Source organism: Carassius gibelio, chromosome A23 (assembly GCF_023724105.1).
Source record: "Carassius gibelio isolate Cgi1373 ecotype wild population from Czech Republic chromosome A23, carGib1.2-hapl.c, whole genome shotgun sequence".
NCBI classification, from domain to species: Eukaryota; Metazoa; Chordata; class Actinopteri; order Cypriniformes; family Cyprinidae; genus Carassius; species Carassius gibelio.
This window is the reverse complement of record NC_068393.1, coordinates 22,754,984-22,774,984: the sequence shown is the minus strand read 5'-3', so window position 1 is coordinate 22,774,984 and position 20,001 is coordinate 22,754,984. Positions and strand designations below refer to the sequence as shown.

At 39.0% G+C, this 20,001-nt stretch overlaps 1 protein-coding gene across 1 annotated transcript; it reads right to left on the bottom strand.

Moving 5' to 3' along the window:
- Window positions 1–1,216: 1,216 nt before the first annotated feature.
- jph2 (junctophilin 2) lies at window positions 1,217–18,398 on the bottom strand. The gene is made up of 6 exons (XM_052541173.1): window positions 17,601–18,398; window positions 11,435–12,254; window positions 7,518–7,636; window positions 5,224–6,191; window positions 1,732–1,828; window positions 1,217–1,619 (listed from the first exon to the last, which is right to left on the bottom strand). The coding sequence occupies exons 1-5, from the start codon at window positions 17,977–17,979 to the stop codon at window positions 1,748–1,750; spliced, it is 2,367 nt and encodes a 788-aa protein (XP_052397133.1). The 5' UTR covers window positions 17,980–18,398; the 3' UTR covers window positions 1,217–1,619; window positions 1,732–1,747.
- Window positions 18,399–20,001: the final 1,603 nt, after the last annotated feature.

Below are 20,001 nucleotides of genomic sequence, written 5' to 3'. Positions count from 1 at the left end.
TATTTTTATGCTTTAGTACAGTCAAAAACTAACATTCAGCACATTTAACTGAACAGAAGCAGACAGAACTTGCTGCTTTGGCAAGGGCCGACAGTAAAAAAAACACAATCTAAGCTGTTCGCCAATCACAATGCACAGGGACAGCTAACCAATCACATCATATCTCGGTTTTCGTAAGGCGGGCCTTCATCAAATCCAGATATAATCGAGCCGTTTGTTCCAGGCTGGGGAGAAAGGTAATGGTTATGTGAATTATGTGAATAATAATGCGTTTTTCGAACCACCAAGCATGAGAGAATGTTCTAGTACACCCCCAAACAAAATCAAGACTGTGTAAAAGGGCATAATAGGACCCCTTTAAATATCTAGTGATTTTAGACATTTAAGAGGCATGTGAGAAACAAGTGGCTAATATCTGTATTTCGGGTGAATTAGGACCTGTAAACACTTAATCAAATTAAACTTAATTAGTTATTCTAGATAAAACGTTAACACCCCTTTATTTATTCAATAAATAACATTTTGCACAGTTACAATATAAGACCTTTGCAAATTTGAGGTAATGCACTACTCTATACGGGTTAAATTAGCTAAAACCATGAAATGTGTCCGAAAATGTCCATGATTTAGAAATGTACAAAAACACTCAAATGTGCACATACATGCATAAAAATGTGGGACATGTACACTTGCACCATCTGGTTTGAACATTCTTGAATCTTTTGCATACCGTTTTATGACTAATACAGGCAAAACAAAAGGCTGAACTATCACAAATTCACAGTACAAGAGTTAGTTAGCCACAACATATTTTTTTCCCCTTCTTTTTTTTTCTTTTTCCATTCAGTGAAGAGGTATTTTTAGATTCTTGTTTAAAAACTCTCACGCCAACTTGTGGAAACCTTCTCTATAGGGATGCTTTAGCTTAAGAAAATTAACCATGTTACATCTTCATAGACCTAATTTTCTAATTAGAATATTCTCATTGTGGAATACTTTTTTCATTATGGAAAATCCAAGAAAGTGTTTTAGCAATTTATTTTTCAGCCATGTTGACTTTTATCATGCAGGGGATACTTTAAGACATTAAATTTGTATTTGCATACAGCATCAGAGATTTTGATGAATGCCACTACCTGGTGTAAAAGCATTAGTGCACTGGTGGAATTTATGTTTGTTCAAGCCATTGAACAGAAGAAAAAGGATTGACCCATCGTAATGTCATAACTATTTGTTTATTCTCCAAAGATGAATTTTACATGCCAAATGACATGTTCTGTTTTATAGAATATGTGTTGTGATTGCGAATGTACTTAACATCAGTTAGCCCTTATAGATTATTCAGTTTCACTTGCATTAGACTTCAGCAGAACTGTTAAATGCAGCAGTACCTTTCACAAACAAAGCAAATGTGCACAAATGCTTTATTCTATAGCATTCTGGCAAGGAGATGCACTGATCATTTAGGAGCACTCAGTCCAGTTACAGATGACAACCAACTTTAGAGTAGCTTAGGAGGGCTGGTCTGAAACTGGATAACGCAACAACAGAGCCGTTAATGGAGCGCAGTGCATTCTCACAGCTCCCCATGGTAGTTTCTTTCACCTGGATGGTTTTGGCTAGAAAAAGGTGTGTGAAATAATACCCACAGTGATTTTACAAGGAGAAAAAACAGTTACTCTTAATGAAATTCACTCAAGAAAAAATCCAGGATATATGGTAGCAGCTTACCTTAGGCTTTGTCATCTCAAGACAAGATGTGAACGAAAAGAATTGCCAAACCAATGTTCAGGAATATAACCATGCAGATCATAATTGTGTTTGGCCCCTATGAAAAAAAAATCACAAATCACAAATGTTAGTGTAAAGTAAAATTATCAAATGATGGTGCTCAAGGCTGTACTTCGCAATTGCTTAAAGGCCAACTTAAATCATCAGAGTTACCTCCAACCCTAACAAAGCTGAACCAGTAAATGTTGTCTTCAGGGCTACTGGAAACTTCCAGGCAGGTGTGCTGGAGTTAAACTCAGTAAGAATGTGGCTCTCCGGGAGCAGGATTGGACATCTTGGCAGCAATGTCCAATCCTGCTCCTGGAGGACCACATTCTTAAAGGGTTAGTTCACCCAAATTTTATGTCATTAATGACTCACCCTAATGTCGTTCCAAACCCGTAAGACCTCCATTCATCTTCGGAACATAGTTTAAGATATTTCAGATTTAGTCTGAGAGCTTTCTGTCCCTCCATTGAACATGGATGTACGGTATACTGTCCATGTTCAGAAAGGTAATAAAAACATCAAAGTAGTCCATTTGACATCAGAGGGTCAGTTAGAATTTGTTGAAGGATCGAAAATACATTTTGGTCCAAATAAAAAGAAATGACGACTTTATTCAGCATTGTCTTCTCTTCCAGGTCTGTTGTGAGCGTGTTCACAACACTGCAGTGGTGCTGCTGACGTATGACTCTGCTGATGTGTTATCTTTGTTATTGGGTGCACCAGAAAACAAATCATCAGCGTCGTATGTCAACAGTCACAGCAGTCGCACTCACAACAGACCCGGAAGAGAAGACAATGCGGAATAAAGTCGTCAAAGCCGCTTTCACACTGCCAGTGATTACCCGGTATATGTGCGTGTGTTCACACACACAACTTGTAAACGTCCCGTAATGACACGTGACATCAGAATGTGATGTGTAATGTACGAGTCGAAAACACTAGGCACGTAACTTTCACTTAAACTGGTGAACGATCTCTGTTTCAGCGCAGAAAGTGAGAAGCTGACTGATCTCTGCGTGCATGTTTTTTTTTGTTGCAAATGCTGATCTGCCTTCAAACCTGGTAAAAGAGTCACGTGATAACGTGCGTCATCACTACGACACACCCTTTACAGCATTTGTTCTGGCTTTTGTTCACACAGCGCTCATTCCGGGACTGAACCCGGCAATGCTACTAGGTCCCCAACCCCAGACCAATCCCAGAATAAATCCTGCAACGTGTTTGCATTCACACAGAAGGTGACCCCTGCAATGTTCCAGCAGTTTTCCAGGTCCAACGTGCAGTGTGAAAGGGGCTTTACAGAGTTTAGGGTCCACTATCCTTCAAAGTTTAAGGTCCATTCCTAATTAAACACACCTACACCAACTAATCGAGGTTTTCAGTAATGCTAGAAATTTACCAGAAATTGTGTTTTGGTAGGTTGGAGCTAAACTCTGCAGGACATTGGCCCTCCAGGAGCAGGGCTGGATACCCCTGCATTAGAGGAATCAAAGAAATAAATGCCTCAACTCTGGCATTCAAGGTCCACTTTCCTGCAGAGTTTAGCTCCAACTCTAATCAAACACACTTCAACAAGCTACTCAAGAACCTTGTCCAAATACCCATACTTGTGGTCTTTGCACTTGTCTACTTGACTACTTCTATGACGTACTTCCTGTATTTGGCCTAAGTGTTCAAGTGAGGATGAAGAACACATCTGTGTGTCAAACTTTTCATTACCTGATGGGCCACACTTATAGTATTGTAAAAATGCAAGTGTTTACATAGGTTTACTTAAATTTTAAATACTTGCATTTTAAAATCAACTTCTAAATGTCTGTTCATTAGTCCCTATAACATGACAATTTTAATTTGTGGTGTTTCTAATTAAGTAAGTAAGTAAGTAAGCTTTATTTCTATAGCATAATTAAGTCATAAAAAGCAGTTCCAAATGTTGTACAAAATAAATATACTAATCTATGCAGCAATAAAACGTGTAGCACTTTGTTTTACAACCAAATTATATGTAATATATAATTATCATTAATATTTATCTTACATTGGCATGGTTTCCGTGACCTCTCGAAAACTTGGCCAAAAGGCTTGCGATTTATTTCCACAACATGATGCATGATGGGATACACTTAGCCTTGAATACTGCTCTTGAGTGTAGATTTAGGGTGCTTCTCAATTCTTATTTGTGCATCCTCATTTCCTTTCCTCGCATCTTAGCTCCACCCCTTCAGGAGGCGAGGGAAGGACGCAAGGAAAAGACTCGAGGATCGAGGAAACCATCATAAGCTGTGCTAAAGAGATCTGCCCTTAAGTTGTTAAAGTTGGTTAAGACAAATGTGAAGGGGGAGGACAATTTATACGTGTGTCAGGTTTTTCAATGAAAAACACTTCCTCAAAAGATACACCTTTGTATCCTCACTCATAGCTCCTCAGGAAGCCTCCTCACTCCTCGAGGAAATGATGCGAGATATTGAGAAGCACCCTTAGTGTGCAATAAGGGTACTGCGTTTTGGCGTTTTTAAGATCTGGATAGTCTTGAGCACTTAATTCCTGTCGTGCGCATGTGCTCTCAAGTGGGCAAGACTGCAAGGTATTTGGACAAGGCTAAGGTCTTTGGGATGACAAGAAATTACTGGCAGATGAGTTTGATCAAGGTTAGAGGTAAACTCTTCAGGAAAGTGGACCCTGAAGACCAGAGTTGAGAGCCCCTGACTTATTATTTCAATTGCAAGAGGTAGGGCTTTTTACACATTACAATCCCCCCCCCCCCCTCTAAAAACTGATTGTTGGGACCTATGCTCAATGAGCCAAAAGATGCTCCTGTGATTCAATGCAAAATTGAGTTTTTGATAGACTGCAAGGGGCTTTGTGAAGGTGAGCATTTGTCATTTTGATGGTTCAGCCTTGTATAAATATGCCTTGTGAAAAATGCCGGAGCAAAAAATGTCTGAGCCAGGGCATAATTTCAAGGAACACAATCTGTTGGTGTTCCAGAGCAGTGTGTTCCACTCCACTCAAGAGCTGTTTAGAAAAATGAGCTTTCTCATAACATGACCTATTGGGAGGACATCTGAAGCTAGGATGGTGGGCCACTGTACAATAAATTGAGATTCAATGATTAATGTAGTAAAACAGGGCTATGATTGTTCAAAATGTACAAATCCAGGGACAAATAGAGGCAGATCAGCTTCAGAAAGGGTTTTTGAGGTGAGAGTCGTGGGACAGAGTAATGTAATGTTTTCTTTTTTCCTTAGGAAATCTAATAAAACTTATTTGTAGATTATGTATATTAAGTTTTTTTTTGTTGTTGTTGAATTTGTTAGGCTATGCAAATCTCAAATATGTATTCAATATTTGGAATATATCTAATGGGATTTAAAAATCAATTGAAATGACCAACTGAGATTTTACTTGTAATCAGAATACCAAGGTTTGATTTGTTATCCTTACCTCATCTAGCTCCAGAGGTTCTTGTATTGTTTCGCTGGGGGCTTTCAAAAGAGACCTCTGCCTCGTCTCAGTTTTGGCCTCGATCTTGGCAACTGGTTTAGCAACCGGCTTGACCACAGGTTTATGTTCTGGGTTAGGCACTGACTTGGGCTCAGGCTTTGGTGCAACTTTTGGAGCAGGGCTTGGTTCTCGTTTTGGCGAAGGTTTAGGCTCCATTCTGTTGGTTAATTTCTTCTCCTCCCTGACTTCTGTCCTAGACTCAGGCTTGCTTTCTGTCATTGAAGATGGGCGCTCATGTACAGGCTCCCTTGTTTCATCTCTGTGTTTGACTTGAACTGACTTTGGCTCTGGTGTGACTGCTTTGGGGGACAGCTTGGGGGCAGAGCGAGGTGGTGGAGGTGACTCTTCTTCGTCGGTGGTGAGGACGAGATTGGTTCTTACTGGGGTAACAGCAGGGACAGGTTCTGCTACTTTTGACTCTGAGTCCATTTTCTGCAAACCTTTGATTTCCAGGTCTGAACCCTGCTCTTCTTTGGCGCTCTGGCGGCTAGGGGTACGGGATGGGACCTTACTGCTGGGAGCAGAATGTTCCTCAGGACCTGCATCTGGAGCGGGAGCAACGGCAGGAGTGGAAGACGGGGTGGTGGGTCGACTGCTTGGCCTACTACCTGCTCTACTGCTGCCTCTGCTACCGCTGCCTCGACTGGCCTTGTCTCCATTCCAGCTGCCGGGGCTCAAGAGGTTGGGATCTTCCCTGCTTTGGGCCTGAGGAACGATGACTGGAGTAGGTGAGGGGGTGCGTGCAGAAGTGGAGCTTGGTCTTAGACTTTCCAGCTCATTCATGAAGGGGCTCTCTGGGGGTGTTGGTAGGGAATCTTCAGCTAACAAGGGCTCGTGCATCCCTGTGTCTGCATTCTCATTGCTCTGAGCAATCTCCTGCAAGGCTCGTTTTTTTATATACTCAGGACCTGAGGGACACCATGTGATGCATGTTTTATTAGAATGTAGGTTTAATAAGTGATATTGATACTGGCTGATTATAATTTAGCACTGACATATTATACACATACAATCATTTTTAAATGGTAGGTTCAAAGGTGCACTAATAACAATGTTTTGCAGAGTTCATAAACAGCCAACTGCATGAGGCTCTCTGCTGCCCCCACTAGCTCTGAAGCTGACCGATGCCCAACATAAGTTGATATTCTCTGGAAATGGTTGAGGTAAATTTTTACAGTAGACATTTACAGTTACCTTTTTTAAACAAACAATGGTCAAAAGTGTTCTTGAGGTGTACCTTTTTTAAATTCGTGTTATTCTGATTATTTCAACCGTATGAACTTTTCTGCCATTCCTGATAATTGCTCTCTCAGATTCATTTTCGAAATATAAAACAGTAGATGATAGAATAAACTGCACTATAACCAATTTATCATGCCAAAGTAAATAGCTTACTGTTATTTTAGTTTTGATTATTTTGATTGATTGATTGATTTATGTTATTTTGTTTGATTCTTGCAATCGCTGACAATTATGAGATAATTGCAAGTGCATGGATTAATTTATTCGACGGTTTACTGAAGTCTATATTTAAATTTGGTGCCTCACTTTCAGTCTATCTCTAAATATTTATCACATTATCAAATTTCTTTTCTATCATTTTCAAAAAAGACCAAAAGAACCCTATAATGTATTTTTATCACTGAAACACAAGACCAGGGTGTTGAATAGCATGTTCAGTTTCAGGCTGACAGGTAGCTGACAGAGGCCACAAATGCAAACAATCAGGGACGGAATAAAAATTCTGCACTTTAAGAAGAAAGATGAAATGTGATCACCTCAACAGAACAAATACAGGCAAACATCCGATGGCTTATTATTAAAATAAGCAAATAACTATAATTATGCATTCTGTTATGCTTGTCTACAGCTTAGACGTAAGATTTTGGAGACAGACAGTACCAAAATAAAACCATCAAGAGCTTAGCAGTGCCCTTCAGATGGACAGACACAGGAACATGGTGAGCTGCTGAGGGGCTTGTGTTTTAGCAAGCTAATCCTGTTTCAGACATTCAGAAATGTTTACATGTGGGGTTTAGAAACTCAAGACATTAACAGCACAAAGACTGTTCTGTGATAAATGCTGCCATGCTGTAAATCTGTCTTGATGTCTGGATTAACAAGCATTCATCAAGCATCCAGTCTCTCAATGGACTGGGAGGATCCGAACCAGCTCCGGTTCCTTTGGCCTCTGTTGATTATATATTCAACAAAAAATGAAGTCTTCTACCTACCTGGTTGATGGAAAGAGGGAGAGAGCTCTCTGGCAACTACACGAGCGATACTAGACTCATTGTTGGCGGCTAGGGCGGCCTGTTCTGCAGCGTCTCCTTTACTTTTAGCATGGGTTGTTCTGTGAGGAGGGAAAAAAGCATGTAGTCAGTGATATTACTTGCTGAGCCATAAGGGTCAAGCATTTCTATAGCATTAATAAAACCATAACAGAAATGAATTAGGACTTTGTTAACACCTGTCTACAGTACAACAGATGCATACAGTAAATGTAATATGTTTTGGCAGTGTTTCAGAGGTGAACTATTAAAGGAAAGCTATGTTTATTGACATTAGATTAAATAGTTTACAATTATAATGTGGCACAGATACTGCCAGTTCTAATATAGTTGGGTATTTATGCTATGAGAGGAAAGGCATGGGAGTGAACCTTTTTTTTCTCTATGTTTTCAACTTGTCTCTTGTTTGTAGAACCAGAGCAACCCAAGACATCCCGTCTCATCTTTATTAGGAGAGATGGGTTAGCAGTTGTCTGCACTATAAAAAGCAATGGTAATATCCCCTCAGCACTTAAGAATCCTATGCAGTACCCATTCCATTCAATGCAGGAACTCAGTAGATCAACAACGAAGCTGAAGAATGTTCCAGAGAGAAACCCCACTTGCCCAAGAGCTGCAAGAGTTTGGGTTGCTCGCAGTGTGTTTGACTTTAATACGAGAGGAAGAAGTGTGTTGGGGGTTGTATGGCAGGTGGTTATTTATAGCAAAAGAGGGTGTCCTCTTCACCCACTGAGCTGAAACTAAAATACATCACTCTTTTAACACCCTACACTTCACAGTAAGAGATGAGAACTGGTGTGCTATGATACACCGCTATAGAGAAGACCACCTTTATTCTCTGGAGCGTGCAGTGATTTTATTCATTCATGCAAACTTATTCAGGGGCTAAATTATTCATGTGTTTTATTTGTGTTGGTCTCATTAGGAATTACTGCACTGCATAATTACAGTGCAAGCCTCAGGACCTTTTTTTTTTCTTAAAGCACAAATTGCATTTACAGTATAAGAACTTTTTTAACAACGTCTGTCTTTACGCATGCAGTAACAGTTCACAGTTAAGATTTTTGTTTGTCACTTTGATTAAAAAAAGCAATGTAGCATTTACTCTGTGATATTTTCCATACTGTAATGTTATCCTTAGTTCAAAATAGCCCGACTACTTAAAGACACTGTACTGAGGGTGGCTGTCAGTGGAAGGTTTAGAAAGTTCAGACCCTCCCAGTGGTATGTCATAGATATACATTTACAGTAACGTCTGCATTAAGTTTTTGACCGATGCTTTCATGAATTCTTGCCGAAATTTATATCCCTAATTGGTAGTTAAGTTTTGAACTCTTTAGTAGCCAACTTGGAATATTTCTTAAGTTTGCCACACAAAATTTAAAAAAGAGCTATGAATAGAAAATATGCAACCTTTTGGAAACATCTTGCAAAATGTAAATCAATAACACTTGCAAATCTAGTTTAACTTTTAGTAGTGCTTCTCATGTGGGAATTATTTTTTTTTTCTTGGATATCATGACTTGTTTAAAGACCTGTTTGTTAACATTTGAGATGAGACCAGAAAAGTAAAATAAAATAAAAAAATAATAATATTTGTTGGTTGATTTTTGTTTAAGCTTTTTGTGATGGTGTTTCCCCCCGTCTTTTATTACATCAGGTATGTCTGTATGAGTGTCTAAGAAGCTGAGGATAGAAAAGGGCTATCAGCTGTTGCATTCCCCTGTGATTGTGATATAGCAACAGTGCCTGTTCTTTTTTAGGCAGGCCTCCTTTTCTGACACCAGACCCATGTGCGTCATTTACAGCCAGTGCCATGGTCTCGGAGGAGTTTCGCCTTCCACACAAGACCCTCTGCTGTTCTAAATACACTATGATTAGAGCAAAGGGGTTAACCAGAACCTGAACAAAGTCCACCGTTTTTGTTTTTTATGTTGTTGTTGTTTTCCACTTTTTTATCAGTAGTGGCGGGAGTTATACTATTTTATTATTTTAATTAATATAAATATTTTATTTTAAGTTATTTTATTTCATTTAGTTTTTTCACTTAATTCAAAAATTGTATTTCATTTCATTTCATTCATTTACTTTATTTTCTTGTTATTTTATATTTTATTTTTATTCAAAGTTATTTTATACTATTTTAATAATTTATATTATACTATTTTATTTTACACCATTTCTTATACCTAGTTATTTTATACTGTTTTATAACATTTTATATAATGTTGCTTTATACAATTGTATTTTTTATTATTTTGTATAATACAGTTATTTCATATTATTTTATAACAATTTTATTTTATAGGTTTTTATTGATGTATACTATTTTATTGTTTACTATTCTATTCTATACAAAGGATTTTAATAAAAAAAATTATAAACCTGCTCTGGACCATAAATCTTGAGAAGGAAAAATCTTAACTGGCATATACACCAAAATTACGCCAGTCATATTGTAAACAAAACATACGCGTATCTCCCTTTCACATCTAAAAAAATAAATAAATTGTAAAAAAAAAAAAAAAGAATCCAGTTAATATTATGGTGTTAGAGTTTCTTTTAACCCATACACCATTCAGAAGTAGAATACATTTTCCTGTTCTTATCCCCATGTTGACCTAGTGTATTACTGAATAACAACAAAAACGTTACTGCCAAGTTCAGTGTAGACAGCTGTGTGTTGGTTTCCAGTTAGCCTTTCTGATCTGTCTGGCTTGGTGTCAGGAGTCTGTCTCTTATTGCTGATAATGATAAGATCAGGTTTCTCCTCTACAAACAATGATCTGGCACTGGCTATAACACTTGAGAAGTGGTGTGGAGGTGTTTGGTAACAGTAAGCTCCTTATTTGAACAGTCTTGTCTTATATGTTATTCTGACATATACATGTTTTGCTTATGTATAAGGAATGGGAATGTCTTCTTTTTTCCCCCTTGTGCTTTGATTCATCTGGTTTCAGTCTGCTGTCAGGTTGTCATCTTTTATAATCTTTGAATTATTTTTTATGTGGTGAGCATCAACAGCGGCGAGCATCTGATGACTGAGAAGCCACGGCTGTTTGTCTTTGGCTTGTGCATCTCCTTACAAGGAGGGAAGATTTTATCAAATCCACTTCACCTGAAATTAGCCCACTGTTTATAACTGTAAGCATCTCCATGATAAACTGCAGATGCTGTCAGAAGTGTATGGAAATCTAAATATTTGACCCTTCAGGGAAGCTTTATTGTTTGTGTCATGTGTTAGACTCCTCTTTATCATGTCTGGAGCTCAGCCTAGCCACTAAGACGCCATGCATAGCTTGGATCATGTGGCCTGCTTTGAGTCTGTTTGGTTTTGCATTTGGGCAGACTGTCTGGAAACCAGCACCAAGGTGGCATCAGGATGTTTTTTGTTCTTGCGCATGTTATGTAAAACCTACAAAACATCGTCTGGCAGGCTTGGCTTGGGCTTGTGTATTCTGAAAACTAGAGGTAAATCTAGCTGAGAAGAGGTTTGTGGAGAGTGTATTATTATTATTATTATTAAATATTTATGTATTTATTTATGTATTTAGCAGCTCAGTCAGGACCACTCTGTGGCCTGTTGCACGTAGCTATTTGAACAAACTCTTAAGTTTCAGAGTAGGTGTAGATTTGACTAAATCAAACAAATCCAACCGGGTTTAGATCAGGTTCAGTGGGCTCACAAAGATCTAAACATTCTCTGGTTAGGTTTATGAGTTTGTGATTAACTCTTGGACACATGCACCTGGAAGTGTAACACATTCAGAAAACAGCCAATCACACAGAGTCGACCGTAATTAATAGCCGACCAAATTCAAAATCAGCTGTTGTGAGCGGTTAAATGATTCACTCCTTACCTTGAGTTGGCAATTTCGGCCTTCTGTTTGGCTATGGCAGCTGCCCTCTGGGCTCCTTCCACACTGCGCTCCACTTTTTGCTTGATCTTAGTACCCTTCAGCTGAATTACCTTCTTCTTTACAGACTTCACCAGCATGTTGTTAATGTACTTGCCTTCTTCTTTGCCACCCTCTGCGAAAGTGGTGCACCCATAACCGTGCCGTTGGTTGTTCAGCCATTCGCCCTCATATTTAAGCCCACTAGAACGTTCACTGATCCCATAACCCGAGCGCTTGTCGTTTTTCCACTCTCCCATGTAGACTTCAGTGGTGGTGGCGTCAATGTCTGACTCCACTGGGGGAAACTCCTGACCTTCACCTTCTCCTTCGCTCTCACCCAGGCTGATGGTGGAGTTTGCATCGCTGGCGGCGGAGCTGAGAGCTGACCCACTCCGCAAAAAGCTAAGCTTGCTCTTATTGCTGGAGAGGGAAGTGCGGGAATCTGACTTCTTCAGCTTGCCTAGAAGTGAGCCACGCCGGAAGAGGCCTTTCTTCTTGGGCTTGACTGCATCTGGGTCCACTTGCAGGGTGAGGGCAAAACCGCCACGAGATGGGCCCAGAGGTATGGGAGTGTTGACCAGGGTCTCCTGACCGGATGCGTTGGTGGCAGTGATGACTGGGATGTCCTGCTGCAGGAGGGTCCCATTGCTGTGTTCACTTCGCAGGGAGCTCAGAGAGTTTCTCAGAGGAGAACGCACCACCGCTGCCATGCCATAGGGAACACTTTGACGTACTCCATAGCCGTGTCGCATGCCGCCAGTGAACTGGCCCTGGAAGGTACCTATATTGGCAAAGACATCAGTCAGAGAATGGTAAAGGGATAGTCCACCCAAAAATACAAGTTTTGTCATTCCAAACCTGTATGGTTTGTTTAATAGATCTTTCAGCATTATTACAGATTTTTTTTACTATTTTTCTTGTCATTTAAAAACACTGAATTATTTTGCTGTTACAATTAAATGGCAGTACCAAATAGACCACTAATTTAAAGGAATAGGCCACAAAAATAGTTCACCCTTTGCAGTGAATGGGTGTCACTAGAATTAGAGTTAAAACAGCTGATTGTCTCAATCATAATAAATTCATAATTACTTCTTTTGGAGTGAAAACTGCATGTTTGTGGGAAAGAAATAAACAGATGCATTTTAACTTTCAACAGATGCTTCCGGCTAAAATATGAATTATCTATCTACATTTCTTTCTCCAGTGAAAAATCTTTATTGACTGAATCAGGAGAGAAATATGCACACCAAGCAAAAATGGTCTTAAACAGTTCTAACATTTCTTGGGCTTTACTTCAGCCATTTCTGAGTAAATCCTACAACATTTTTATTTCCGTTTTTAATTGTACACTGAAAATCAGTGGTATCCATGTTGTTTTGGACCTCACTGACTTTCGTTGTAAACTAAAGCAGTTAAAGCATTCTTAAAAACAGTTTTGTGTTCGATGGAAGAAAGAAATTCATTAAGGTTTGAAAAGACAAGAGAGTGAGAAAAGGCCCATTCACACAAAGAAAGACAACTCTGATAATGTTAACTGATAATTCTGATAACTATATTGGCATGCACAATAATGTTCTATTTATTTGAAACATGTTTGTGCAGTTTATTTCAAAAGTCATGTTATCCCAATGATATTGTTCCTCTGTTTCTTTATTGTTTTAGTTTTGGTGTGGACCCCACTGTCCTCAAAGAATTAAACCAATTGTTAAAACGTTAAATTTATTGTCATCGAGAGTTATCGTTCTTGGTGTGAACGAGCGTCCATTGATGACAGAATTATCATCCCTTCAACTAAACTACAGATTGTATTACAACACTGCATTTTATTCAAATTTAGGCCACCCGTAAGCTCATTGTCACTTCGGGCATGTGAAACAATGGACAGTGGTGCAACTGCTAGCGAGCCGCCTCTTTCATATCATCCTCTGGGGTAATAAACCACGTGCAGTTATTTATGTCATGGGGCTTGTGGGTCTGGTTTGGTCATGCAACACGTATGAGATCCATCAGTCCTCAGGGATGGGCTGGGCAGAAGAGCACAGGCATGGTTATTATTGTGCCTTTTATTCACACAGTGCTGCACTAGCACTTAACATTAGTGATAACTCGGCTACCAGCTCAATTGATACAGTATATATAAGACACCTATATGATAACTTGTGTTATTGCATCCTACTCTATCATAAAAGAGTGAACCCAAAATGCATTCGGACTCTTAAGGCCTGTTCACACCAAGGAAGATAACTGTTACAATAACGATAAAGATATCATTTTAAAAATCATTCTAAATTTAGAATAATAGTACTGCAGAGTCCATAACTAGAATGACAAAGAGAAATAATTTAGTTGGAATCACTTTCAAAATGATACATTTTTCCAGCTGATTAATAATAAAATCATTGACAGCCAATCAGAATCCATCCAGCTTTAGAGAACTCGAGGTTAACAGAATTTTAACATGGCTTGGTGTGACAATAATATTAAAAACAGTATATTTATTAGTATTTATTTTGTATATACATATAAAATATATTGTACAATATTATATGATATTGTATAATCTTATATTGTGTGATTTAATAAACATTTTCTTAAATGTTTTGCTTTAACAATGCCATTGTGCTGTTTGGTTTGATAATTTGCTATTTAATGCCATGACATACATACATTGTTAAGAGTGGTATAAACATGCAAATGGTTTTGTTTTTTGCAGTCACTGTGCAAACGCAGAAGGTCTGTAAATCTAAATAATGACAAGAACGCTGATACTATGCTGATAAAGTGAGAAAATAATAGAAGTAGTGGTCTGAAGTGACTATTTAAGACAAGATAAAAAAAGATTAAGACAAAAATAAGAGAAAGGAAAGTCAGTAAGATGTCTAAAATTTTGCTATAAAAGCCTAATGTGCCCCCTAAAAAAAGAAAAACGACTTGGCCACCAGTGAATGAGCCTTTTTATTTGTACTCACACCACACATCCAGAGAGAACAGGATTTGTGATACTAATTTGTAATCACCCTCCATTCTGCTCTGGCAAATGTTTCTTAGCAGTAGGCATTTACCCAAAAGGCCATCTGTGGCAGCAACAGGGTTCCATGATTGTAAGCTTCAAGTTAATACTACTAACATGAATGACTGTTCATCTCATTTTAATTAATTTTGAGATTGCCAAAGATATATTCATAAGAATATATAGCCATGTATAAAAGAATACCAATATAATGTTTATGTAGGTAAAGTTTGAACTCACTTTTAGACTGCAGTACTGTATTTAGCCTGTATATGAACATGTTAAATCATATTATCTTTTTAAACCAAAATAAACTCAAAAGAAATTAACTTTTTATCAATAAGTTTACATTTATTTTTACCTTTCATGGGAATGTTTGCCTTTATAATGGAAATTGTTTTCCAACCTAATTAAATGTATGCATTATCTTTTGTGCCAAATTCTTACATTTACCAGTAAATTCAAATAGTAAAATAGACCTACTATAGGGTTAGATGCATTCACTAAGACTGTTTAATGCAGAACATGAATCAATATTTAATGTTGCAAAGTTGGGTGGGGGAGGGTCAAATATACTTTGAATATGAACCTAAAAATGACAGTAGGTGGCAGAAAATCCCTACATGAGTGAATGATTGAGTCATTCATTCAACTTATTCATTCAAACAGCCGATTGATTCAGTAATGAGAATCTCCCCTTGTCCAAATACCCACACTTGTGGTCTTTGCCACTGGAAAGTGCATGCGTGCAACAGGAAATAAGCGCACTCCACACTAGCTTGAATACCACTCCGGAGTGCATATGAGGGAGCTTGGGAGGAAGCTTTGATGGAGGACAGACCCCCGGGAGGGGGCCGGCAGACAAACAATGGAGGGATGAGCCAGGGAGGAGACGACGGAGGGAGGAGCTTGGATCAGGAGGAATCCAGCTGGACCCAGGCCACAGCCATAACAGCGGCCCAAGGTGGAGCCGATGGTGTGAGGAGCCATGGAGGAGGAATGGCCACCGATTCCAGGGGGCTGGCCAACGGCGGCGGAGCAGGTGTAGGAGAAGCCCAAGACAGAGACAGAAAGCCAATAAGTCAAGGGGATGCTGAGGATCCGGGGGGGCAGGGTGGAGCCGAGGCATCTGGCGACCACGGCGGACATCCAGAGATCCACGGCGGAGCCAGAGTAACTGAGGACCAAGGTGGAGCTGGCGGGAGGAAGGAAGGAGCCCAATGGAGCTGGTGGTGCACCAAATAGATAGTGGGCTGAGGGTGAGCAGAGGGGCTGCCAGACGACAGCGGTGGAGGAGACAGGAGCAGGAACTGGAGGACACTTTCTAGGATTGAAAGCCTCCTCAGGGCTGGATGAGGAAACCAAGGACAAAGGAGGGCTGATTGGAACCAGCGGAGACAACGGATAGAGGTGGCAGTTCAACCTCCAGTTCAGATTCCCAGTCTAAAAGATCCTCCTCCTCATTTTGGTGGTCCATACTCTGCTCACCCTCGGCCACGATGCAGGAGGCAGAGCTCTACTCCACACTCTGTCCGCGGCGCTCTCCCTTGCGGTGGACACTGTAGCTGACTCTCGTACCTGGTCTGACAGGTTGGGATCTGGCTCTCTTTGCATCATTGGGCTCAGGCTTATGCTCCGTACCATGGGGAGATGGAGGGCTGGGCTCTGGGTCGGGAGTGGCATTGGCAGAAAAAACGGAAAACAAATGGAGAGGAGAGGGGACAAATGGAATTCAAACTGTATATAGGTTGGGTCTTTTGTCACACTAAGCTGCCGGAAGGAACACGGAGCCAAGGATAATCGAAATAGTCTTTATTTAATCCAACACAGGCGTAAATCCAACAGTGAGAATGGGAGGAAGACAAACATATGAAAATGGTAGATCTGACAAAACTGAACTGAAAGGACATTGCTTATAAAGGTATGATAATGAGGAACAGACAGTTGCAGGGAATCAATTATGATCAAACTAAACGAAGACAGGAAACAGACCAAATAAGGAAAGACAGGAACTAAAACACATGACAAAACAGGTCCAATCCTGAAAGGAACCAATATGGGAAATACATCATAAGTTAGTTGTTGAGTGCGAAGACCGCAAATCTGGTATTTGGAAAAGGGGACTGTTGTGTGTTGCTAAGAGAGGCAAAACAGTTCTGCTGTGACTTTGTTTGAAACTATTTTCGTTGTCAAAACAGAGCAAAAACAAGTGTATATTAAGTCACTTAATAACTTAGACTATTGTTTTTTGAACTTTCCATCAAATCAATATCAAATCTGCAATTGTGCTGATATTAGAAGAGAAAAAAAATCACTCTTCATGTGCCTATTAACTGTCAGATGATATAGGCTAAATATAAAAGACATACAAGTTATACAGGGATACCCCCCCCCCCCCCCCCCATTTTGGGGAAAATGTAGGCTAAATGTATTTTAATAGACTAAATCACGCAGTGAAAGTGTGAACTCTAAAATGCATTTGCTTTTGCTCAGTAGTCTAACCTACATCATAGTGTTGATGGCCCATGCACTAGGGGTGTGTTTTTACGATATCACCCTAGACGATAAATATCGAACGCCCCTAGCTATTATTCAATAAACGGTGATCTATTATTCAGTTTTAAACACGGGCGATGTGTTGCACTCTTCAGTGGTAACACAACGCGAGTAGGCCTACGCGACAGATGTAGTCCGATACCGGAACAAACGAATCTTATTCTTGTTTTTATTATTATTATTATTATTAATCACTCAAGAGGGTTAACTGATAAGTTGAAATAGTCGATTTTACTTGCTTTTCTTTAATTCAATTGTGTGTGTTTTTTAAATGAATGGAACATTTTAGTTTATAGAAGGATTAACATTAGAATTAGTTCTGATAGCCTGAGATGTTTTCTGTTTACATCTGAAATGATCTAATTTTTCTAATGGAGTGAGGGGTAAATGCAAATAAGGATTTTGAGGACTCGTTAAGAAGAATCGGAAGTAGAATCACTTAACTCCTCTATGATTCTCATCCCTAGGTGTAAGCGTTGCGTTACATAACCATTGGTCTTAAAGTTTAATCTCACAGACTGCAGTTTGAACTCACAAAAGTTCATTCTTCGACCTTACCGGCATCCGCATAGGTCTCCGTGCCGTAACCATCCTGCAGTCCGTTATTCCAAGTGCCCTCGTACTTGGCACCGCTGGCCTGGCTGATGCGCGTCCCGTATCTGCCTTTAAATCCGTGCGTCCACTCTCCCTTGTAGAGCCAGTGTCCCTTGCTCTCCACACCTAGACCGTGACGCTTTCCTTGGGACCAATACCCCTCGTAAGTGTTTCCACTCGGCCAGGTATACACTCCCACCACCTCGAACCCGTAATTCCAGGAACCGGAGAACTCTCCTTGTCCTTTAGGTCCGGTACAGATCCCGTGCCCGTGCGCTTTACCTCCCTCCCAGCCTCCACAATAAGCTCCGCCATCATCGAACTCAAAGCGACCTCCGCTCATCACGCTTAATGCAATCACCACTAACTTATCAAAACTTTCCGATGTGACTTTAAAAATCAACAATAACGAACGGCTCAGTCTCTGTCAGGCGCTGTTAAATCCATCTGTCAAACTCCACAGATGCGTAAAATGGAGATTGGAGATCCTTTCCTTGTGTTGAACTTCTAGAATCGTCGTGTACGCGCATATTTTGTTGATAAAGGTAATTCCTTAAATAATGTTTGAAAAATGAAATACATGTGCTAAAGTTGTAATTACTCGGCAGAGGGAGGATTTTTTTTAGTTACATTATATATTTTTCAGTTTACAATGATCTAATCTTTATCTTTAACCGAACTGTCGAGCCAGTGGTCTTTCATGGCTTTCAACCACTCTCCCAGCCTCCCCTCTTGCACTTGGAGCTCGTGGATATGTTTTAGCAGTCCCAACAAGGCTACCAGATCCTAACACTGTTCCAAAAATACAGGCCAATCGCCCCTCAGCAGCCAGGCACTTTTAAAAGCGTTGCCAGATCACTTGCAGAAGAGGGTTTGGGCTCAGTGTCCATATCAGGGGTCGGCGGATTCCGTGTCTGTTATTTTAAGTGTGTGTGTTTTTTTTTTCAAACTTAGATACTAGAAACTGCTGATGCAGATGCTTTCCATTTATTTATGTATTTATTTATTTTTTACAAGGTGCACTCACTGGTTTATAAACGTTTTGAGAGTAGCCTAATAAAGACCGACAGAAACGGTACACCGGATGACCCCTCATACAGTAAACACAGCATCCTAAATCATCAAACGTAAGAATTTTTCTTTTTGCGTTTTGCAAAAGTTTTTGGTAGAATAACATCAGCCTAATAATGCAAAAAAAATAAAAAAATAATAATAATAATTTAATGTTGTTATTCTGGCTATCTATCCAATTTTATTTCTATAAATATGCTATTAAATATGGTATGCTGTTAGAAGCTTTGTTGACGGTGACTCTAAATAAATAGTAAAAATTCAGACAGAACTTATATTTCAAGATGAAGTGAAATTAACAGCCCCCCCCGAAAAAATTCTGGGTTCTCTTTGGTGAAATGAACCCGCAGTCTTGCCTGTTAGTTGAGTGATTGTTGAACAGAGGCCAGCTGACTCACTGGATCATTATCTATGCTGATAATGCTGACAGAGAAACCTGAATTAGCTCCACTTGATCTCACAGCAGAGAAATATGCGGGGAGAGAAGCAGCGCCCTCTGCTGGTTGATGTGTGGAAATGCGTTGATCAGCTGTAGTTACAGCCATATTCAGCCTTACTAAATAATTATTAAATAGAACAAACTACATCGAGTGAGACGAGTGTTTCATAGTGTGTTTGCTTTAAATATTTAATGCATTTATTGTGTCTTATTTTTTAATGTTTATTAAAATACATTAAAAGCCACTCATACAGACGAATACATAAATACATCTCATATGTTATGACATCACAGCAAAATCCCCAGGGTTAAATTAACTCACATATTGTCCCAATCTACAGAGTGTTAAAGTAACACATAAGCAGAGTTACCACTGCTGAGGACTGTTTGGTAAGTTTTCATTTCTAAAAGCTTAAGCAGGAGTTGTTCATCTTCAACACTGTTTTTATATATATATATATATATATATATATATATATATTGAAATATATATATATATATATATATATATATATATTGAAATATATATATATATATATATATATATATATATATATATATATATATATATATATATATATATATATATATATATATATATATATTGAAATATGTCTAGATGATGTAACGGTACATAAACATCTATGTATATTTACATATATAATTATGTCTAGATGATGTAACGGTACATAAACATCTATGTATATTTACATATATAATTAATTTATTTGTTTGTTGATATTTTTGTTAGACACATCGATGTGGTGAAATGCAGGAATATGCATCCGTTTTGTCGTCATTTGACAAAATAATTACATAAATAAGCCTACATGCATAAAATATATCACAAAAGAA

Bases quoted from the DNA above. Each gene is read 5' to 3' on its own strand.
- jph2 (XM_052541173.1), bottom strand. From the start codon at position 17,979: ATGAGCGGAGGTCGCTTTGAGTTCGATGATGGCGGAGCTTATTGTGGA. The intron at 7,637-11,434 runs GTAAGGAGTGAA...CCCTCCTCACAG, and splicing joins GCCGAAATTGCCAACTCAAG to AACAACCCATGCTAAAAGTA. The intron at 6,192-7,517 runs GTAGGTAGAAGA...GGTGTCCCTCAG, and splicing joins TCCCTCTTTCCATCAACCAG to GTCCTGAGTATATAAAAAAA.